The sequence below is a fragment of the Gavialis gangeticus genome, unplaced genomic scaffold (assembly GCF_001723915.1).
Source record: "Gavialis gangeticus isolate Ggan-Ray unplaced genomic scaffold, GavGan_comp1, whole genome shotgun sequence".
Classification (NCBI taxonomy): domain Eukaryota; kingdom Metazoa; phylum Chordata; order Crocodylia; family Gavialidae; genus Gavialis; species Gavialis gangeticus.
In genome coordinates this window covers 29190847-29211922 of record NW_017728995.1, presented here as the reverse complement: position 1 = coordinate 29211922, position 21076 = coordinate 29190847, and the positions used below count along the sequence as shown (strand labels likewise).

Sequence of the window (21076 nt, the reverse complement as noted above, 5' to 3'; positions counted from 1 at the left end):
GCTGCATGGGAGCAGATGTGCTGCTTTTGTCAGCTCCTCGGGAAGCCCAAGCCTGGCTCCTGCAGCGGCCAAAGGGTTCCCCTCCCCCTCGGCTTGGCTTCACACACGATCTGCCTCCATGTCTCCAGGCCTGGAGCTGGGATCACCAGCCCGCTCCCCCTGCCTCCCCTCTAGCCTGTCTTTGCCCCCCAGGTCTCTTTGGAAAACTGGAGGCAGATGAAGATTACAGGGGCAATGTGAGGACTGGAGCTCGGGGAGCAAAATCCTAGGTGCAGCCCTCTGGAGCGAGAAGGCAGTGCTGCTCCCGGTTCTGGGTCTTGTAGGAGCCCCCTTGATGCAGCGAATGCGGAGTAGCACGGGCGCAGAGCCGTATACACTCCATCGGGACAGCGGCTCCCTCCTGAAAGCGGTAGAGCCACGCTCCTGTGGCACCGGGCTCGGGCTCTCCTTCTCTGTGCTGCCACATTTTGCATTTTGGGACACCTTTTTTTGAACTTAAGTCCCAAGCAAGGAGTCTCTGGGGACACGGCCCTGAAATTTGGGACTGTCCTGGAAGGTTCGGGGCCATCAGTCTCTTGAAACGGTGTGCCGAGAGGCCATGTGTTGAACCCAAGGCCTCTGCAGGGAGGCTGGTTTCTGAGCTGCCATGGCCCCTCCAGAGCGCGGCAGACTGCTGTGGGGGGGTGAAATGATGCTGCCATCGTGGCTGACCATTTGCTGCAGCTGCTGCCATCGTCAGTCCTGGCGCACCTGGATTCCAAGCTGATGCTGCCAAAATCCCTCTTGGGAGGTAATAAGGAGAGGGAGCCCGTGGAGACTCCCTCTTGCGTGTCACCTGGTCCTGCTGGCTGGCAGCTGGGCTGGGTCACCTCTGCAGGCCATCAAGTGGTTGCAGCCTGCTCCCTGGCATGTGCGTGTGGCCTGTGCCACCATGGTTTGGGCAGGGGTTCAAGCTGCTTATTTGCGGCTAGGAGTTGTCACTGGGTGGGCAAAGATATGGGTCCTCCGAGTGCTCCAGAGCTACCAAATCTAGTGGGACCCACACTTGCAAGGGTTGCTTGAGCTGTCGCTGCTGCCTCTGGATGGAGAGGCCCTTGGAGAACCTAGAGGGTTGCAGCCATGTTCTGACTCATCCACTGCTTTGAGATAAAGTCCCTTCCTCCGCAGTGGAGTTTAGGATGCAGCCCCCTCCCTGTCAACCCCTGTTTCCAGGGCTCTCCTAGAACAGGCAGGGCGTTAGGGGCTCTCCTGTTGCACTCAGTGGGCCAACATTTACTGCACGTGGCGCATTTAATGGCAAAGCACCAATGTTGCCTTGAACGCTCGGCTCTGGGTGCAACTTGCACGGGGCAGCTCAAGGTGCAGAGGGCTGTGATCCAGGATGGAGGGCCATCAGTAACCCCATGGAGGAAAATTTAGGGTTAGAAAGTCGTAGAGACTGGGTCTGGATTACCAGGCCTTGGCAGAAGTGTGGGGCTGTTACCATTCGGCCTGTCTGACTCGAGCCTACTGTTGTCTGCCTGTGCTCTGGGGATTCAAAATATATCATTCCTTGAGCTGTGGAATCCCAGTGGTAAGTATATAATGAGTAATGCAGCATGCAGATCTGGCATGAGGCGAATGGGGACAGGCGGGGGGTGCTTTTCTTTGTTCTTCGGGAAAGAAGTCTGCTTCCAGCTTTGGTGTGAGCCCTGGACGGCCTGTTTCCCTGCTGGAGCACCCCTGGGGTGGGGGTTGGATGGGAAAGAGCAGGAAAGAGCCTTGAAATGCTCCTTGCATGTCTCTGCTGCCCTTCCCAAAATGGGCCAAGGGTGAAAGGCAAAATAACTTGAGATGGGGAGCTGGGGGGGAGGAAGGGGCAGGACAGGGACTTAATCCTAGCTTGGACGGAGGTAGTGCAGTGGACTTGGACTTCAGAAAGCTTTTTCCTACAGTCCCACGTGACGTTGTCATAAGGAAACTGGAGGAGAACTGTGGGCTAGGCAGAAGTCATGTTTGGTAGGGGCAAGTTGGCTGAATAACCACAGTCAGAGAGCGACTCTGAGCTGCTCAATGGCGAGGGGTTTCGGGTGGGGTTCCTCAGGGGTCTGCTCTTGGTCTAGCATTATTTAGCCTGTTTGTTAATGATTTGGATGCAGGACTAGAGCAGGTTTGCAGATGATACACAACTGGGAGTGGTTTCAGACATTTTGGGGGAAATGAATAGAATTCAACAGATTCTTGATAGATTGGAGAGCTGGGCTAACAGTGACCAAAGGAAGTGCAGCAAAGACCAATGTAAGGGTTATGCCTAAAGAAGCCCTAACCCTGACCCCTAGGAAGACATAACCCTAACCCAAAGGTCTGAATACGGAGTGGGAGATAAGTGGCTAGACAGTAGCATTGCTGAAAAGGGTCTGGGGGTTTGGGTGCTTCTCGGTCTCGATGGGAGCCAGCAATGTGATGTGGTTGCCAGCACAGCCAAGGTGATTTGGGGCGGTAGTAACAGGAATATGATGCATAAGATACAAGAGGTGACAGAACTGATCCACTCGGCACTGGTTAGGTCTCAGCTGGGTTTTGTGTATAGTTCTGGGCTCCACATTTTAGGAAAGATGTAGAGAAACTGCGCAGGATCCAGAGGTGAGCAGCAGGTGCTAAAGGGGTTTAGGATGCAGCCATATGAGGAAAGGTGGAGAGAACTAGGTATGATTCGTTTAGAGAGAAAATCAAGGTGGGGACATGATGACCATTTTCAAATATTAGGAAGGCTGCCCTAAGGGACAGCAGCTGTTCTCTTCGCTGCAGAGGGCAGGATGTGGGACAGGGATCAAGCAAAGCAGACTTAGCTTAAACCTCAAGAGAAACTTCCTCCCTGTAGGGACAGCAGGACAGGGGAAGGAGCTGCCCTCAGAAGGGTGGAATCTGTCCTTGGAGGCTTTCAGGAGGCTGGATGAGCATTTGCCAGGAGTCGTTTAGGGACAGCATCCTGCATCTGTGCAGGGGATTGGACTAGATGGTCCTTGAGGCCCCTTCCCACCCTACGATTCTGTGATGCCGTGGGGTCTTCCCTGTCACAACCCCCTACCCCATAGGAAAGCCCAGTTTGGGGGGCTTGGTAATCCCTTCCTTGCAGTTGGTCACATTGTCCCTGCCAGTCTGTAGCACTGTCGTCTTTGCCAACATATGGGACTTGGAGCCTCTGTGGAAGTCACGGGTAATACTGGAAGCTGGCTTGGCTGGGATTTCTCTCTAGGAACTGGATGAAGTCCAGGCTACCAGCGACAGCGTAACGGATGCTAGTCAAGGGGGAGGAGATGGGCTGGCCTGGAGCAACCTGCCAGCATTTGACACCCGTACTGTGCAGCAGATCCATGCTGGATAGGGGCAGTGGGAGAACATGTGGCCTCCCAGGAGCAGTGCTAGCTGGCCTTATGTCTGCCCTCCTGGGCAGGGCTAGGCAGCCCGTGCCCGTCTTGGCAGGTAGGACTCTCCTTCTGTGAATGGGGCGGCTGGTATGGGAGGCAGAGTGAGGCAGAGCCTGTTTGCAGGCGTTGGTGTGTAGCGTGGTCTGTTTGCCTTTGGCAGACATTTTGAGAGCATAAATGTGGTTTGGTGCCCTATTTTCAGTGTCTGTCTAGGCAGCTCCGAACACCCACGTAGCTGAGCACAGCCCAGAGGACCTTTGCTTTGAGCTCCAGCATGCTCCGTCTCAGTCCAAGCAGCCAGGTCTCATTGCATGCAGAGATCATAGGTCCAGAGAAGACAGCTGCACTCATCCATGTACACAGTTCTGCAGTCCCAAGAAGACGCCGAGATGGCAGTTGTTTTGGGTCCCTGCCCTGCTGGAAGTTTTTGGTAGATTGCTTTAAATCACCGAGTTTAATCTGATGCTGCACTTTTATCTTTCACTTCATTTCTTAAGGAAAAATTCATTCTCGCTGGCTGATGTGCCCATCAGAGCATCCCCATCGCAACTGAATATAGCCTGCATGATGCATTTGGTGCTGCAGTTTGCTAACCCAACGGATACACTATCGCTAGACACTCTTAACTAGCAGTTTTGGAGCTTAACAGACCTTTATTCAGAGTCAATTTTACTGTATTTAGAAGACCGTGTCATGCCCCAGTTATGTACTAGATTATTTTGGATGGAACATGGAAATTCAGTGCAAACGCACACAACCGGCTTTTGAAAATTGTTTTTTATTAGTGGAAGAAAACGACTTTGAATGCACTGGTTATATAAGGGAAAAACGGGTTTATTAAAATGAGCCTGTTAAACAAAGGTGGTATTAACTGCAGCCAGTGAATTGGCAGCTTGTTTCTGATCACCCGGGGTTAGATTTTCAAAGCTATTCAGGCCCCTGATGATGCAGATGGACATTTAGTGGGGTTTTCAAACCCACTTAAGCAGGTGAGATCTTTAACGTCCATTGACATCAGTGGGATTTGGGCACCTACCCTGTGTACGAGCTTCCTGAAACAGGATTGGGGACCTAAATATCTTTGAAATTCTGGCCTTGTGTCTTTCCAGTTGCTAGAATTTGTAGGTGTTCTGGTTTTTATTCATCAGTGAAGTCAGTCATGCTCAGTCCTGTCTGGGTCAGGAGCTGGTTGGGCAGTCGGTGTTGGTGTTGACCAAAGTGCCACAGCAACATATATCCCCCTGGCTGGGTGGTGGCAAATGCTCCAGGGCAAAAGGAAAAAACCCTGTGCTATATAGTGACATGGATAGCATTGGCCCAAGTGGCAGGGCAGATGGTACGTCGTTCATGATTGTGGGGAGGACAGATCCAGCACATGCAATGGAGAAAAGCCCATTATCTGTGAAGAGCCCCAAGTGGTGAGCCAAGGAGCTGTGCGGTCCGAGCATCTCTGGATCAGGTGACAGAAATCAGTCTTCCTTATTTTTTTCCATCTTCCATTTTGTTTGCCCGTTTTGAATGGATGAGTCCAGAGGAAGAAGGGATGCTTTCTGCTGCTGCCAGCTAAGAGCTCGCTAAAAGTAATTAAGGCTGAAATATTCTGTGCAGAGATAATAAACCTGTTCACACGGACAGAAACGCAGGTGCCAGCATTGCCTCTGCTGTAAAGACTGAATGATAAGAGCTGCTTGCTTAACACACTGTGTGACCTTGCAACGTGTTCATGGAGCTTGAGTCAGCCTGCAAAAATAAATGCTTCCCTGATCCCATATCTAATTAAATAGCGCCGCCTTTTAACTCGTCAGCGTGTGAGGACGACTCCCGGATGCAGCATATTGAATTAATTTAAATTGGAACAAGCTACTGTATAGTGCATCTGAGTCCTGACTCGGGTTGTGATGATGGTTTCCAGTTATCACAAAGAGGCTTATTATTTAAAAAAAAAAAGAAAATGCTTGAAATGCAGATCTGACTTGATCTTTTTTCTGTCTTTTTTGTCTGCCCTGCTTGCTTCTGTCCCTCCCATGCCCCGCACTTTGCTGAGACAGTAGAGCAGCTTGATGCTCACTGCTGCCTCTCTGGCTTCTCTCCTTGAACCAGCAGCTAGCCATTTTTTCTCTTGTGTTGCAAGACTGACTCTGCAGCCCAGGGTCCCTTGTGGGAATAGCTTCTTTTTTTCCCCCCTCCACCTCTCCTCTCCACTCCTGGCCCTGTGACCGGGCTGTGGTTGAATGCGATTGGTTCCCCACCAGGTGGAACAGGTTGGTGGACCTTAGCTATGGGTTTTGGGCCTTGGTTCTAACCTGCCCTGTTCTTTCTCCGCAGGGTTGTGAAGGAAGAGATCTCGGACGATAATGCCAAGCTTCCCTGTTTCAATGGCAGGGTGGTGTCTTGGGTAAGCAGCTTATGTGATGGCCTGTCCTTGTCTGTCTGCTTCCTCCAAGCTATATAAGTGTCTTTGAAAATGCCATCTGCTTTGCAGAGTCCCAGGTCAAGACCTGGGACAACTGTACTTGGTATCGACATAAGACAAAGCCCAGGAGGAGCTGATGGGCCGAGAGGGCTGTGTCCTGTCCTCCTAGGCCTGAATCCTGGAGGAAGACTGGTCAGGATCCCCCCACTCCTATGGAGAGAGAGTCCCAAGCCTTTTGTGCTGTGTTAAACAAGAACCTTCTAAAGCTGCTTTGCTGCCACCCAGTATAGTTCATCCTCATGGCACTGCTCCAGGCCTGCCCACAGCAACCGCTGTGTCCCTATGGCAGCTGTGCCTTCCCCCCTGAGGACTGCCGCAGAGGGGTCCAGTGAATGTTGTGCTATTGAAATGGGCTGGATTTGACTGCCCTGAAGACTGCAGGCACTGCATGGGCAGCTGCAGGGCCAGCTTCTCCCTCCATGTCACGCCACACACATATTCAGCTCCCTGTTGGCATCCTCCCTCTGTCCTGAAGGGGACCTGCTGGGGTGAGAGGGATGCTTAGCCTCTATGGCCCTTGCCTTCTGCTGAGGCTGAGTTTAGTGCTGGATGACTGCCAGGGTCTGCCCGCTCGAGGCTGAGCTGAACTCCAGCAAGGCAGTGCATTCCCCACAGGTCACCAAGCAGTTCCCCACTGTGAGGGCAGCTACCAGTCTCTTTCAGCTTTGCCTAGATCAGACCCAATGCCTCCTTGGCCCCTACCCTGGAGAGCTGAGTCTCTTCTCAACCTAAAGTCAAGGGCCCAGCCGAGCCTAGCAGCCCACTGGGATGCTTTGGGCAAAGCATGCCAGTGCCTGCAGCCAGTGGCACAAAGGGGCACGTTGTGGCTAACATCACGTCCAGCCACCGCTGGCTCCTGGGCCAATGACCAGGTATGAATGACCAGCTACCCAGATACAGTGTGGGAGGGGGGCAGCATTTGGCATAAGGCCAGAGCGAGGCATAGGCTCACGTTTCTGCTGCTCTGCTCCCATGCCCCTGGGGCAACTCACTGGCTGTGGTTGGGTCAGGAGCAACAAGATAAGGGGAGTAAGAGCCATTGCTTGGGTGCTTGGGGTGATCCTATGATGAGTATCTGGGTATAAGGCCCCCCCGTACCCGCAGGGTCCGGTTGCTGAACTGTTTGAAATTCTCCCCCTCGTGGCTCATGGGCACAGCACAGAGCTCCTCCAGGCCTCTCTCCCCACCCAGTATTTATTACTGCTGCATCTGTCTGTAGTCGCCTGCTTTTCTCCCTGCCCAGCTGCCTTTGTTTTCTCAAGCTCTAGTGGCAGGTCCCAGAGGCTCTGAATCCTTGCTGTGCAGCTCCTATTTTTTCTACCTGCCGCCAGTTTCTGAATGCGGGTCAGACGCATGGAGCTGCGTTCCCAAGTGCTGGAGCTGGCAGCAGGCAACACCGCTCTCGGCCCCCTCTCGACAGCTGATGACCTGCCCCCCTCCTCCTCGCACTCCACTTCCCCCTGCGGCGGGCGACTTTGGGGGCTGCGCACTCTGCTGCTGTTGCTGCCAGTCGGGCTGGAGTGAGCCTATTTCAGGAGCCTGGGGCTAATTTTAGCCAGAGTGGAAGGGGGTGGATTTGAGGTTGGATCTTTCCTGACGGTGAAGGAGGGAGGAAAGCTTCCCTGGTGGCAGTGGGCACTGGTCCCACAGCCCCTTGTGGCACTGTTAGGCTGCTCCCTGGATCCAGTTCTCTGCCTGGCCCCATCCAGCAGCATCCACTGGTGCTCTCTCAGCTCCCAAGCCTCATGCTTCGTGTGCTGGCCCCTAAATCCTGAGCAGTCAGAGGAGCCGGCTTGGGCACAACAGCCAGTCCCCTTCCCTGAGCTGGCCAGGCCCTGCTGCTCTCCTTGAGCTCACCCACCAGATCCCTGGAGCCAGGCCTTGGCGGTAGGGTTGAGCATTTGGTCCACCCTTCCTTTGGCTACATGTGGTGCCCTCAGCTGGCAGGAAGCAGAGCTGCAGTTGCATCCTCTGCAGCCACAGCCAGGAGAGAACAGTATCCCACTGCAATCCTGGGGCATTTGTACACATGGTTGCACAACAGTGCCGGGTGCTTTTAAAAGCCTGTGGTGCAAATAGTTGTATAAGTGGCGAGATGTGCGTCAGCGCTGAGAAAGTGGGAGCACGCTTTTGAACTCAAACACATTGAAGGTGTTTTAGTTCAAAGGTGCACCGCCACGATTTTCTGTGCACTAATGTGCATTTTGCCACTTGTGCAACTGCATGTGACACAGTGCGCAGATCCTGCCGGATCTCTGGTGCATCACGGGATGGAAAGGTCTGTGTATACATGCCCCTGGTTTCTTGCCAGCCAGTTCTGTCCCCTCACGCCTTTGGCGATTCTTTTGAAGATATGTTCTCCAGAGCTGCATCTGAGCCTGTGTTGGAGCATCTCCTGTGTGACCCATGATCAGGCCCTGTCTTGGCTCGTGGCTACCAATAAGTAGCAAAGACTGGGACTCACTCGGGCATGAGTGAGCACGTGGAGGCCTGACCCTGCTCTGGCTGGTTGTAGCATCTCACATTTCCAACCCGGTCCAGTGCAGTGCTTCCACAGGCTTGCCCTCACTCTGTTCCAGGGCTGTCGCTGCACTGAACCAAGACTGAGGTCCGGTGCTAGAATCCTTCCCAGGTCAGGGGATGGAGGAAGCATGGTCGAGGCAGCCAGGACCTGGAGCTGGGAGAGGAGGTGGTGGAAGGGGCCAAATGTGCAGTCTTCTTGGACTGAAGTCGATTTCCCTCAAGAGTGAGCTTCATCCTTCTCCCTCAAGGAATCCTGGCTCAGCTGAGCGGAGAGCTGTTTCCATAGTCTGTTCAGCCCTTGGCTCCTCTGTTGTGGGGGCTGTGTTGGAACAGTTTGGGTGGCTTGGGAATCAGAGATCTGGGTCCCCGTCTTTCTGGGGGTCAAAGTGGAAAGCCAGACTTAAACACAGAGCTAGCTAAAACACCTCCCAGCACAGTTGGATGGCCAGCTGGAGGGAGCAAATGCAAGTAGAAATGATTTAGCAGGAACCATTTCAAACATGGCATTGCTCCCCTGAGCATTCAGTCTCCTGTCCTGACCCAACTAGCAATCTGCTTGGAGGTCAAAGGCTGTGTTCCAGTCTCTGAGCCTGGAAATAAAGGGCAGTTGGTGGTTTATATATTAAGAGCAAGGTCCTAATCTGGATGGGAGCCCAGCTCTGCCGAATGTATTCCCAACACCCGTACAATGGAAGCTTCTTCATAGCCAGTTCAACACAGTCGTGTGCAGGTGGTGAGTTTGTGGTGGACAGGGTATTAATCACTGGAGAGTTTGTAGGCCATGGCCAAACCAGCTCAACTGACTGAGGCTGAGGGTTTAGTGTGTTTGGGGAGGCAGAGTGGGGTCTGCTCCAGAGCTGGCCTTACTATCATCTCCTACAGGTAGGGGATCTGGAAGGCAGGCTCGTCCCATGTCCGGTGTAGTTGTAGATGTCTCTTGTGCTTGGGGCTCCCACTCTGAGCCTGAGCCATCTCATTCTCTCTGTCTTCTCTCTCCAGCTCGTGTCTGCAGAGGGGTCGCATTCAGATGCTGGGTCAGTCTGTGCCGACAACCAGCCAGAGCTGCCGCCTTCTATGGAGCGCACTGGAGGCATTGGAGACTCCAGGCCCCCCTCATTCCAGTAAGCCACCAGAGGACCCATCTCATCAGGCTTCCCTAGGACGCATGTTCAGAGCGGAAGGGGTCCATACTGTCCTGTTTTTCTGTACTTGGGATGTGGAAAGGAATGCAAAGACAGGAGCTGGAGTATTAGCTACTTTTCTTGACCGGAGCTGCAGCCAGGGCCAGGATTAGTTACTTTCCTTGACAGAGGCTGCAGTGGTGGGGAGAAAGGAGTGCTAGGATAGGGTCCCCGGGCAGTGGTGGGGCTGAGAAGGAATTGAAAGAGGGGCTCCAAAGTTCTTTGGTTTGACTAACCGGGCATGATAGAAACAGCAGGAGAACACATCCCATCTGCTGCTGCTCCCTCAATGCCTCATTGCCCATCACACAGGAAAAATTTCTGTCATTTTTCTCACTCTCAGACTCCACTGAGGTTTTGGCAGGAGGTAGGGAAACTTATCGTGGCCCCAGTCCCCTCATCCCCTCTGTCTGCTCCCAAATCCTCTAGCCTCCTACCCCCTGCAGGGTGGGCCTTTGATTACACCCCAACTCTCCTGAGTGCCCCATGTAGGGTACACCCTAAGCTCCCTAGGCTCCCTCCTTCCCAAGGGAACAGTGAACACTTTCCTCCAGGAGCCCCAGCGTGTAGCTCAAAAGGGAGGAGACAAGTGGAAGTGCAGAAGAGCTGGGGTACGTCAGAGCAAGGGGAGCTGGGAGGTCCAAGTGCCCTTGGAGGAGGAGACATTGGACATGTTGGACACATCCATCCTCTTCACCCCTCACAGCCCCAACACTGGTGGGAGTCGGGAGAACCTGGATAATGACACAGAGACGGACTCTGTGGTGTCATCTCAGCGGGAGCGGCCTCGTCGGAAAGATGGGCCTGAGCACGGTGAGTGCCACACCCCATCCAAAGCCACTATGGGTTGCAGCTGAGCCGTTGGTCCTGGCTGTGCAGGCTGCATGGGGGACCACTGTGTCCAGGCCTATGCAGACAGAAGTGAAGTTCAGTCTCCCACCCTGCATCACTTCAAAGCTACTGACGAGAGTCCTCCGGGGCAGAGCAACTATTGCTCCTAGAGAGACCAGTGGGATTGGGGTTGCATCCTACTGGGCAACTATCCCATAGAAGCTGCTATTGGGTGTCCACCAGTGACAGAGGAGGGCTGAGACCCCTGCACAGATTCAGGCACTCACCAGCAGAGGGGAGTTGTTCCCAAAAAGCACCACCCTGAACTCTCCCTACCTTCAGGCCACTCCATCCCAGAGGGACCATGTGGCAACCTGCTTCACTGTCTGGGGATCCTGTGGCTCCAGCTCTTGTTCCCAGTGGTTCACCTTCCTGTTATCTAGAGAGGCAGGGGAGTACCCAGGGGCCAGGGGCCATGGTTGGGGTGGCACCTCCAGCAGCCCACCCCACCAGACATCATTTGAAGGCCAGGTCCTCCTTGGGGAATTCCTCTCACTGCAGAGCCCTGAGCCCCCTGGTGCTGCTCACAGGAGGGAGGGCTGCACAGGCATCTCACAGCCCCTGCCATGGGTGCTGACTGCTCCATCTCCCCAGCACCCCGGGTGAATGGGACGGCAAAGGGAGAGCGGCGCCGAGACCTAGGAGGATACGAGAGCTCCTCCACACTCATGAGCAGCGAGCTGGAGACCACCAGCTTCTTTGACTCGGATGAGGATGACTCCACCAGCAGGTAGGGAAAACACGGGGCCTGGGAGAACATGGGCTCTTCCTCAGCCCCTTATGCCAAGGTAGATGCTAGAGCAAGACACTGTAACCCTGTGTTTGGGGGCTTCTTTATCCTTGCCAGTGGCCTGCCATCCTGACCAGCAGTGTCCACCATTGTTGATGGTCCTCTGCTCTCCACACTTGTGGGTCTACCAATGACCCCCCACCTCTGCTCCTCATGCTCGTAGCTGCACTGGTGGCCCTCTCTCTCGGTCACAGATTGCCCTTGCCTGTGGCATGCTGATGCCAAGAGCCCCACCTGCATGTGGCTTCAGTGCTGACCCTCCCCTTTGCCTGTAGGTTTAGCAGCTCCACAGAGCAGAGCAGCGCCTCTCGCCTGATGAGGAGGCACAAGCGACGCCGACGGAAACAGAAGACTCCGCGCATCGAGCGGGTACTCCTGGCCTGGGTGCTTGGCAGAGGTTGACTGCGGGGCAGGGGTTGGGCTTTCTGGAGTCTGAGGCAGACTCGTGGGTGAGCCAGGTTACCCCCTGCCCACAGGGGCTCAGCAGAATGCCTGGTGAGCACAAACTAAGCCCAGACACTGAGACCCTGCTGGAAATAGTCCCAGACAGCTTCCCAAGCCAGTGTAACCCCAGCCATGGGGATGAAAGGCTTCTCTTGTCCTGCTGCTGGTGGGAATGAGTTGGATGCAGCAGCCCCTGCTCTGTCTTTGCAGAGCTTCCTGTGCTAGACAGGGCGAGGCCATGGGGACAGTGCTACAGGGGACAGCAGGGAACCCAGGGACAGTGGGGAGTAAGGAGAAGATTTGGAGGCAAGTCAGGGGTTGGTCCCTGGGCCAGAGGGCAGTGAGCAGGGGGCATCTCACAGGGTTTTGCTGTGTTGCAGTCGTCATCCTTCAGCAGCATCACGGACTCCACTATGTCTCTGAACATCATCACAGTCACGCTGAACATGGGTGAGTGGGGACACCCAATGGTGCCTCTTGCACTGGATCCTGGCCTGACCTAGGGAGCAGCTCCAAAAGTGAGATCAGGTGGTGGAGCAAAGAAGCAGGGAGGGACTGGGCCGGGGGGTGGTGCGGACTGAGTGGGCACGGAGGAGCAAGGAGATGATGGGACCGGCTAGGCTTGAAGCACGAGTCTCCCCAGGGACTGGGCAGCTCCCAGAGCTGGGGTCAGGGTTACACTGGTAGGAGAGGAGTTTCTAACCCTGGGACCTGTCTGAGGAGGGGTTTTGGTCTCCTCACACCCCGTGTCCCATCTGATCTCACTGTTGCTCCCAGCTGCTTTCTGCCTGGGTGGTCAGCTCACCTGAGAAGACAACAGGACAGAGGCAGAAAGTTCTGGCTTCAAGCCCAAAATACCCCCTTTTCCTTGGCGACATGGGGGTCCTTCCACTGCAGAGTGAGGGAGGAGCGCTGGGAGTGCGGGCATTAATTGCCCTCATTGTCAGGAGGGTAGGTGGTGGGGACAAGCAGAACCAAGGAGCTTGAAAAGATGAAAGACAAACTGTATAAGAATGGAGCAGGGAAGGCAAAGGAAACAAATGGAGAATGGGAAGGTTGGGAGGTACTTTTGACCAGCGCATGGAGATTAGATTGGATCTGGGCTGATGGGTACAAGGCTCCTCTGTTCCTTCCTGCTCACCATACCCCTTCCTCCTGCAGAGAAGTACAACTTCCTGGGCATCTCCATCGTGGGGCAGAGCAATGAGCGTGGGGATGGTGGCATCTACATTGGCTCGATCATGAAGGGGGGTGCTGTGGCAGCGGATGGTCGGATCGAGCCTGGAGACATGCTCTTGCAGGTACTGCATGGCTGTGCCCCCTGTTCCCAGGGCTGGGGCAGTGACAGTGAAAGCTCTGGACAGCCCCAGCCCCAGCCCCAGCCCCAGCCCCTACTCTTAGGCTGGCCCCAGTTATGTCTCTTGGAGGGGGAAGCCCCCTCCCTCATGACTGAGCCCAGTCTGCAGTCCTGTCTCAGATCCATCGTCTTTGCAGGTGAACGACATCAACTTTGAGAACATGAGCAACGACGATGCTGTACGGGTGCTGAGGGAAATCGTACACAAGCCAGGGTAGGTGCCTTCCCCCTCATCCCCCACCCACCACTTCTCCCCTGGGGGTGGGTCATTCCCAAGCCTGCATCTCCTCACCAGCTGCTGTCCTGTTGCTCTGGCTCCTCAGCTGCTGGCAGCACAGCTTGCCTTTGGGCTCTTAGCTCCCTGCTGTCCTCTGTAGGCAGTTCCTCCATCCCCATTGTGCACCAGATCTAGGCAGGCAGCCCAGGGCTCATCTCCGGCCCTTTTTGTTAGCGTCTTCCTGACTCCTGCGTTTAGCTCTAGGCAGCAGAGTTACCTGGTCAGAGGCTCCTGAGCCACGTGCTCCTGTCCCTAATGTCCATCCTTCCCACTTAATCCAGCTTGCAGTGCTGCAGTTTCCATTGCCCACCTGGTTACTGTCTGTCTGTGCTGGCTGGGGGAACATGACCGCTGGCTTGGGAGGGGACCAGCTGTGCTGGCACATTCTTTGAGTTTACACTGCTTCTGAAGCAGGCTGTGGAGAGGGCCAGCATGTCCCATGTCTCATATTGAGCAGCCCAGCTTGGGCCATGCATTGCAATAACTGCTCTTGTGTTTGTGCCACAGACCAATCACCCTGACGGTTGCCAAGTGCTGGGACCCCAGCCCCCGGGGCTGCTTCTCCTTACCCAGAAGTAAGTGGATCACTTGCCTGCTGTCCACAGCAGGGCCTGGCCCCTGCAAGAGCCCTGCTATGGGTGCCATCTTGTTTGTGTCTCCTTGTGTGTGGGCTGATTTAGGCAATGCTTTGGTACAGGCTTGTTTTGGGGTTGAGGCCCCTGGTCTGAGCTCAGGGCCCCAGTATGGAGCAGACCTCCTGGCAGCCCACAGCCAGGACAGCTGCCACCCCACTCTGCCCAGTCCTCCTCCCAGATCGTGCTGGGGACACGTCACCTTGACGAGGGTGGGGGTCACCTTCTTGGAGCTCCAGAGGAAGGAGAAGCACCCCCAAGATTGCTGTCACTGAGCCATCAGGGGACTCTCTCCCTCTGTGCCCTTTTTGCTGACCCTCCCTCTCTTCTTTCTCTCCCAGTTGCTCCCCAGCGGATCTGGGCTGGGCCAGACTCTCCATGCTCCGATCCGGGTGAGTCCCGGCTGATGCTGGGGATGGCTGGTGGGGGCTGTGCAGGGTGCCCCCCAGAGGCAGCAGTAACAAGGGGACGGTTCTCAGACCACGTCTGACTGCCCTTCTATTTGCTGCAGGTGAGCCCATCCGACCCATCGACCCTGCAGCCTGGGTTTCCCACACGGCGGCGATGACCGGAACCTACCCAGCGTACGGTATGAGCCCATCCATGAGCACAATCACTTCCACCAGCTCCTCCATCACCAGCTCCATCCCAGAGACCGAACGTAAGTCCTCATGCCTGCGTGCTCCCCTCGCAGCACAGCTTCAGGTCACCTGTGCTGTGCCTGCCAGCACCCCATTGTGCCTGATGGGAGCAATACATCGGAGCAGGCAGAAACCAGAGGTGGGGGGGAAGCGGCCTGGGGGGAAAGGGAAGTGGCCACAGAGCCACAGCTCCCTGTTGCAAGGGCTAGGGTTTGGAGGAAGCGGGGAGTTCCTTCCACTCCAGGGACCAGGAGAGAAGCCAGGAATAGAAGCATCTGAATGCGGAAAACTAAGAAAAGACCTACCCAGTAGCCCAGGGAAAGTGGCATCACGGGCTGGGCAAATTAGTGTCAGATTTCTTGGTCCCCTGCAAGGGCAATAGAGGCTGGGCCCAGGCAGGAGCACCCTGTCAAAGGCAGAAGGCATTAGGTACTAGGGTCAGACAAGTGCCAGGTGAACCTCCAGTTCCTGTAAGACCACCTCAGCAGGTCAGGGGACACCAGGCCCATGTGCTTCTGCACAGTCTGCTGCTACCAGCTCTACATGCTCATGGTCCGACCACTCCTGTCCTCGTGTCCCACCCAGACACCAAGTGGTGAAACGCCCTTGGTGAGGATGAGAGTCCCCGGTGGACCCATCCTGTATTAAACCTGGATCCCACAAGCCACCCAAGGCTTCATTTGGCAGCTCCTGCATGTATGTGTTGACACCCCCAACACCTGCCCATTTTGTCAGTAGAGGGAGACCCTAGCATCTGCCTAACTCGATTATGCCAGGCTACAGCCCCTCCACCATCTCAGGAACCTCCTCCTCATCAGGTTCTGGCCGCACTTCTTTCCCCACCCACCCCCTTTTCATTTATGCCCTCCCCATCGGTGACCCCGCCAAGTCCTTGGACTTCCTCCTGGCTTCAGCCAAACTTATCTACCAGACCAGGAAGGATGCTCTGGCCACGGGCAGCCTGAACAACGGTTGGGCTGTTTTCCTGTCACTTCCCTGCATATATCTTTGGGCAGAGTTTCGCTGGCTGGTGTCCAGAGGCTCCGGGGACGTGTTTGAAGGACAGTGAGCACTGGCTGGCATGCTCTGCTTGGTGCACCCCATCCCCCTTGCAACCCTCACTATTAACCTTTGACCTGCACTCTTATCCTTGTTTTCTCAGTTGTCCCCCAGAATCTCTCATTGCACTTCTTGTGGCCTCCCTGATTGAGGGAGACTTAGAGCTCTCTTGGTGGGCCAGGGCCCACTGCTCTTTGCACAACAAATAGGCCTGTAAAGCATGTGAGGGCTCAGATGAGGAGTGATAGCCAAGCAGTGGTTTGGCTCTCACAGATCTGGGGTCTTCCGAGCAGAGGAGCTGTAAGCGGGGGTCAGGGGATTTGCATAGTGAGATCATTAGATTTAATTTAAAACTCCTTTTTTGTGGGGGGGTCTTACTGAAGAGTGTTGGTGCCAACAGTAAAGAGTGCATGGAAGAAAGCACCTGAATGGAACCTGGCTTTAGCACCAGCTCTTTCCTGGGCTGGAGAGATGAGCCAGCTGCTCCCTGTAGCCTTGCCAGTGGGGCAAGTGCCAGTTGAATTCCCCAGGGGAGCCGGTGTAGGCTGCGTAGCAGCTTTTAGAACATTGCAAGCTTTGTAGCAGCTGCTGCTGGAGAAAGATGACTAGTTTGGCTTGGCTTTGAGAGGGAGGAGAGAGCCTCTGAGCCATAGTCTGCCAGCAGGCAGCTGGGAGGCAGCAGCAGGCAGGTGGGCTCTGCAGCATCAGAGGGGTCAGAAGGCGAGTCTGCGATGTATTGTTCCCTGGCCCATCCCCTTGTGTGCGACACCTCCATGTGGCTCCATGACTTTTTCCATCCCCTCTCATCTGTGCCTTCCTTCCCTCCGTCCACCTTGCAGGCCTCGATGACTTTCACCTGTCCATCCACAGCGACATGGCCACCATTGTCAAAGCCATGGCCTCACCTGAGTCCGGCCTGGAGGTGCGTGACCGCATGTGGCTGAAGATCACCATCCCAAACGCCTTCATCGGTAAGAGGTGGCCACTGCCTCCTTAGGGCAGGGCGTGGGGATAGATGCAGAGATGGGCTGGTGGGTTCCCTGTGCCAGCCTTCATCACTGTATACTATCTAGCTCATCGGGCTGGTTAGGCCTGGGAAACCGTTTGAAATGTTGACCCTCCTCCCCACACCTTACTCTTGGACCTCTCCTGTCCTTCACTTTTGGGACCAGCTGTCATCACCCTGGTCTGCCCCCAGGCTCCCTCCTTCCTCTGCTGCCATGTTTAACCACGTTCATTGGGGGATACTCCCTGCTGCAGGTTCAGATGTGGTGGACTGGCTCTATCACCATGTGGAAGGCTTCACTGACCGGCGAGAGTCCCGCAAGTATGCCAGCAATCTGCTGAAGGCCGGCTACATCCGCCACACCGTCAACAAGATCACCTTCTCAGAGCAGTGCTACTACATCTTCGGGGACCTCTGTGGCAGTATGGCGGGCTCCAGTGGGGGCGGGCTTAGGGAGGGGGCAAGAGGAGAGAGCTCCACTCTGCCCTACCAGCTCTCTGAGCACTAGCTCATTGCTACCAGGCTAGGCCCCTTCCTTACTGCTCTTCAGTCCTTGGTGCCAGTGTATGCAGCTCGTTTCAGTGCCCATCTGCTGCTGTCTGGCCTCCCCTCCCAACTCAAGAAGGGAGGAGTAATACATGGCTTTTCCATGGTCCTAGGCTAGACCTCAACTATTGTGACAAGCTCTGCTTGGTGCTACTGGAATTTCCGTTATGGAAGGGAGACTCTTAGGTTCATCTGAGTGGTTTTGTTCAGATGAGGAGCATGAGCAGGGAGGGGAGAGAAACCTGGTGCAGGGGGATGCATTCTGGCTTGCTCTGACAGGCTCTTCGGAGCTGGTTTCTGACTAGCAGAGCAACAACCCCCTCCCTGAGTGTATGGGGAGCAGTAACTTCTAATGCATCCTGGGCAAGGGTCCAGCCAGGAAGTGCTAATAGGTGCTGCCCCTGGGTGAGGTGAGCACGACCCCCCTTGGTCCCCGGAAACCTCCTCTTGCCTTTCCAGTTACCGCTTATTAGCTGCTGCACTGCCTAGGCCAGAACTAATCTGTGTTCTCTGCTTGCGTCTGCAGACATGGCTAACCTCTCCCTACATGACCATGATGGATCCAGTGGAGCCTCTGACCAGGACACATTGGCTCCTCTCCCTCACCCAGGAGCTGCGCCGTGGCCCATGGCTTTCCCATACCAGTATCCACTGCCTCATCCGTACAACCCACACCCAGGATTCCCTGACCCAGGCTACAGCTATGGAGGGGGCAGTGCAGGCAGCCAACACAGTGAAGGTAAATGCAAGGGGGCAGGGAGCTGGGACGTGCCTCAGGGGTTGGCTTTTACACCTTCGGAAACGGAGCCAAGGTCTGAGTCATGTGCCGGGAGGAGGAAAGCGTTCTCTCCAAACAGCATGCGCACATGCTGTGAATGTGGCACAGCTGGGGAGGTGCGTGACCAGCAACTTGGGAGCCTCAAGGAGAAGCCATTACCAGAGGCAAGATCTGTGTGCTACAAGGCACAATGTGAGAAAAGGAGGCCAGAGAGGTCTGAGCTAGGAGAGCTGCTGTAGCCTGGCTTGAGGGGGTGGGCTCATAAGCAACCTCACATGAGACAAACGAGGGCAGGACTTCTTCATGTGTCAGCTGGCCTGTTGTCTGTACACAGACTTACGACACAATAAGTGGAAGTTTGATCCTTGGTGGCTTAGACCTCTGGGAAAGGGGGGCCTGTATTGCCATCTGGCTTTTACTTATTACAGGGTAAGAGCATGCACACAGGCACTTCCCATGGAGCAGCTCCTGCATGGTTCAGCCCTGCCCCGCTGCCAGTATGGTCAGCTTAGCATGTGGGGAGGAGAGGCTCTTTTATTCCAGCTGCCCCCTGCCGTGAAGATGGGGGCGGGAAGCCTGTGCTTGTCTGGACCGTTCCCTAACCTAGCTTTATGCATCTCCTAGGAAGCCGAAGCAGCGGATCGAACCGCAGTGGCAGTGAGAGGAGGAAGGAGAGAGACCCAAAGACCGGCGAGTCCAAGTCGGGTGGCAGCGGCAGCGAGTCGGATCACACTACTCGGAGTAGCATGAGGCGGGAGCGGGCAGCCAGTGAGCGCTCGGTGCCTGCCAGCCAACACAGCCAGCGCAGCCAGCACTCCCTGGCCCACAGCCTCCGCAGTCACCACAGCCAGCAGTCATATGGGCCACCAGGCCTGCCTCCCCTCTACAGCCCGCCTATGCTGCTGATGCCTCCGCCGCCTTCAGCTATGGGGCCCCCGGGCGCCCCGCCAGGCCGTGACCTGGCCTCTGTGCCCCCAGAACTGACGGCCAGTAGACAGTCGTTCCGAATGGCCATGGGCAACCCTAGTGAGTTTTTTGTGGATGTAATGTGAAGCGCCCGTCCCCCTGTCTGTCTGCCGCCCCGTCGGTTTGTCTCCTAGGACCAGCCCCAGCTTCACTCTTTGTTTTTATTTTGTCTTGATAACGGAAAAAAAAAGGGAAAAAAATAAACTGAACTAAACCTTGACTCTAATCCCTGCTCGTGTGGAGGGAGGGGGCGCCGAGGCCCCGCCGGCCCGGCTGCCTCCAGACTGCGTGTGCAGAGGCAAGTTGCTGCCGCTTGCACGAGCCCTTAACTCCCTTCCCTTCCCTTCCCCCTTCTAACCCCATTAATCCGCATCCAGCCTGGTGCCTGTGCTGCCCGCCTGTGTGCCATTGCTGCCTCGCTCCTTCCTTCCCTAAACATCTCCTCTTTCTCTTTTCACCCTCTTGTGTCTCTTCTGTCAAGCAGCAAAGAATTACGGGGTGTTTGACTTCCTCTGAGCTCGCCGCCCGCAGGGGCGAGAGCCGGAGCGTGGCACGGCGCGACACCTTGGCCCAACAGAGGAGGACACGGATCCATGCGGGCGCTGGGTACACACGGCGCTGAAGAAGGCTTCTTTCCCTCTAGTGGAAGATGCCCCATCCCCTCCACAGCCCTGAGAGGGGAGCAGGACCCAGTTTCCAGCCTTTTGTGTGTTCAATAAATGCAGTCGCCTCACAGCCAGTGGCATGAATGTTCCAGGGCTTCAGTGCCTGGGGGAGTGGAGAAGGTGAGGCCCTGGCTGGGAGGGTGCCCCTTCCTGCTACTCCCTCACTGCCCAGGCCCACAGGTGCTCAGGCGTGGGCCTGTTAATGCTGTGCAGATAGTAAGCCCAGTGGGCTGCTGCGACAGGGCCCCCCCCAGGCTTGAAGGTAGCCTGCTGACAGCTACAATCCTGGCTGTGTGCTGTCAGGTCCCTGTCTCCCACATCTCCAGGTGCCTAAAATTACTGAACTATCTGCCTCCTGGTACTCCGGGCTTTGCCCCGGCCCCCCTGGCATGGACGCTGTGGATATGGCTGAGTGCGAAGCTGTGGCCTCTGTTTGTCCACGTTTGCTCTGGGAGTGGTACCAAGCTCTAGCTAAGAACGTGCCCCTGGAGTCTCGGCAGCCCCTTGTGCTCTCCTGCCCCTGCATGATCACATACTCATGGAGGATGTTCGATCCAAGATGGCCTGAATGAAGCTGGGGGTTTCAGATATGCTCTTAACACTGCTGCACAGCACCAATATCAGGATGCGCAGCTGGGTGCCAGGGTGCAGGAGCTGTTAGGTCAGATGAGAGCCAGAACTGGGCAGGGCGGGGTGGGGGGCCAAGCTACAGGAGCCCTGTTAATTCCAAGTTGCATAGGAAGCCAAATAGTAAGTTCCCAGTGTCTGCTGTTCACAAAGGGGCTGGGGCTCAGAGGACGAGCAGTGCTGCCTTCCTGCCATTGCCGTGCTTCCCATGTCTGTGAGCATTGGGGTTTGGACCAGGTCCCATGGAGGCTGGGACACATCTGGCTTAAGGCCTGGGCAGCGGGTCTGCTGTCGGAGTCTACTTCTCAGGAGACGCGGCTCCCTTCTGAGTAGCTTGACCACAGTCTCTAGGCATGAATGTACACCGTGGGCCTCTCTCTGGAGCACTGCAGCAGCCTCTGTTACTGTGCTTCACTTTGCTCCGACACCTACATTCCCGTTTTTCTCCTGGAACCTCAGAGCTCTGCTCCTCCTGCCTGGTACTGGAGAGGAGAGGAGGTGTGCCATGGGCAGCCTACCTGGTGCACTGGACTGTATGCGGTATGGATGCTCAACCCCACTGCAGCCAACGCTGGGCTGTGTCACGGTCTTGCGCCCTCCTGCTGCCACACAGCAGCTTCCCTTGTAGCAGCGTGAGCTCCTTTGGATTCTCCTGGACTTGTGGTTTTTATTATTCTCAGCAGATGAAATGTACCTTGCTCCTGGCACCAGCTCATCTACCACCCACTATGCTCCAAGCTCCTGCATCCTCTCATCAGCTCCACTGTTGCCTGTCATGATGCCCTTTCTATTGTTCTAGCCCCAAATATGCCC

At 55.6% G+C, this 21076-nt stretch overlaps 1 protein-coding gene across 2 annotated transcripts in view; it reads left to right on the top strand.

The window, feature by feature from the left end:
• Window positions 1–5603: 5603 nt before the first annotated feature.
• DVL3 (dishevelled segment polarity protein 3) overlaps window positions 5604–21076 on the top strand; it is a 16234-nt gene continuing 761 nt past the window's right edge. The window contains exons 1-16 of one of the 2 annotated variants that reach the window (XM_019503401.1): window positions 5604–5802; window positions 9403–9524; window positions 10291–10397; window positions 11070–11205; window positions 11541–11634; window positions 12090–12159; window positions 12871–13010; window positions 13204–13280; window positions 13851–13918; window positions 14317–14367; window positions 14487–14636; window positions 16515–16646; window positions 16936–17103; window positions 17754–17966; window positions 18630–19031; window positions 19456–19703. In XM_019503401.1, the coding sequence (XP_019358946.1) occupies window positions 9478–9524; window positions 10291–10397; window positions 11070–11205; window positions 11541–11634; window positions 12090–12159; window positions 12871–13010; window positions 13204–13280; window positions 13851–13918; window positions 14317–14367; window positions 14487–14636; window positions 16515–16646; window positions 16936–17103; window positions 17754–17966; window positions 18630–19031; window positions 19456–19487 (1887 nt within the window). In that variant the 5' untranslated portion in view covers window positions 5604–5802; window positions 9403–9477 and the 3' untranslated portion in view covers window positions 19488–19703. Of the gene's footprint in view, window positions 5803–9402; window positions 9525–10290; window positions 10398–11069; window positions 11206–11540; window positions 11635–12089; window positions 12160–12870; window positions 13011–13203; window positions 13281–13850; window positions 13919–14316; window positions 14368–14486; window positions 14637–16514; window positions 16647–16935; window positions 17104–17753; window positions 17967–18629; window positions 19032–19455; window positions 19704–21076 lie in introns of those variants that run through there. The other variant, XM_019503402.1, reaches the window with a different exon arrangement.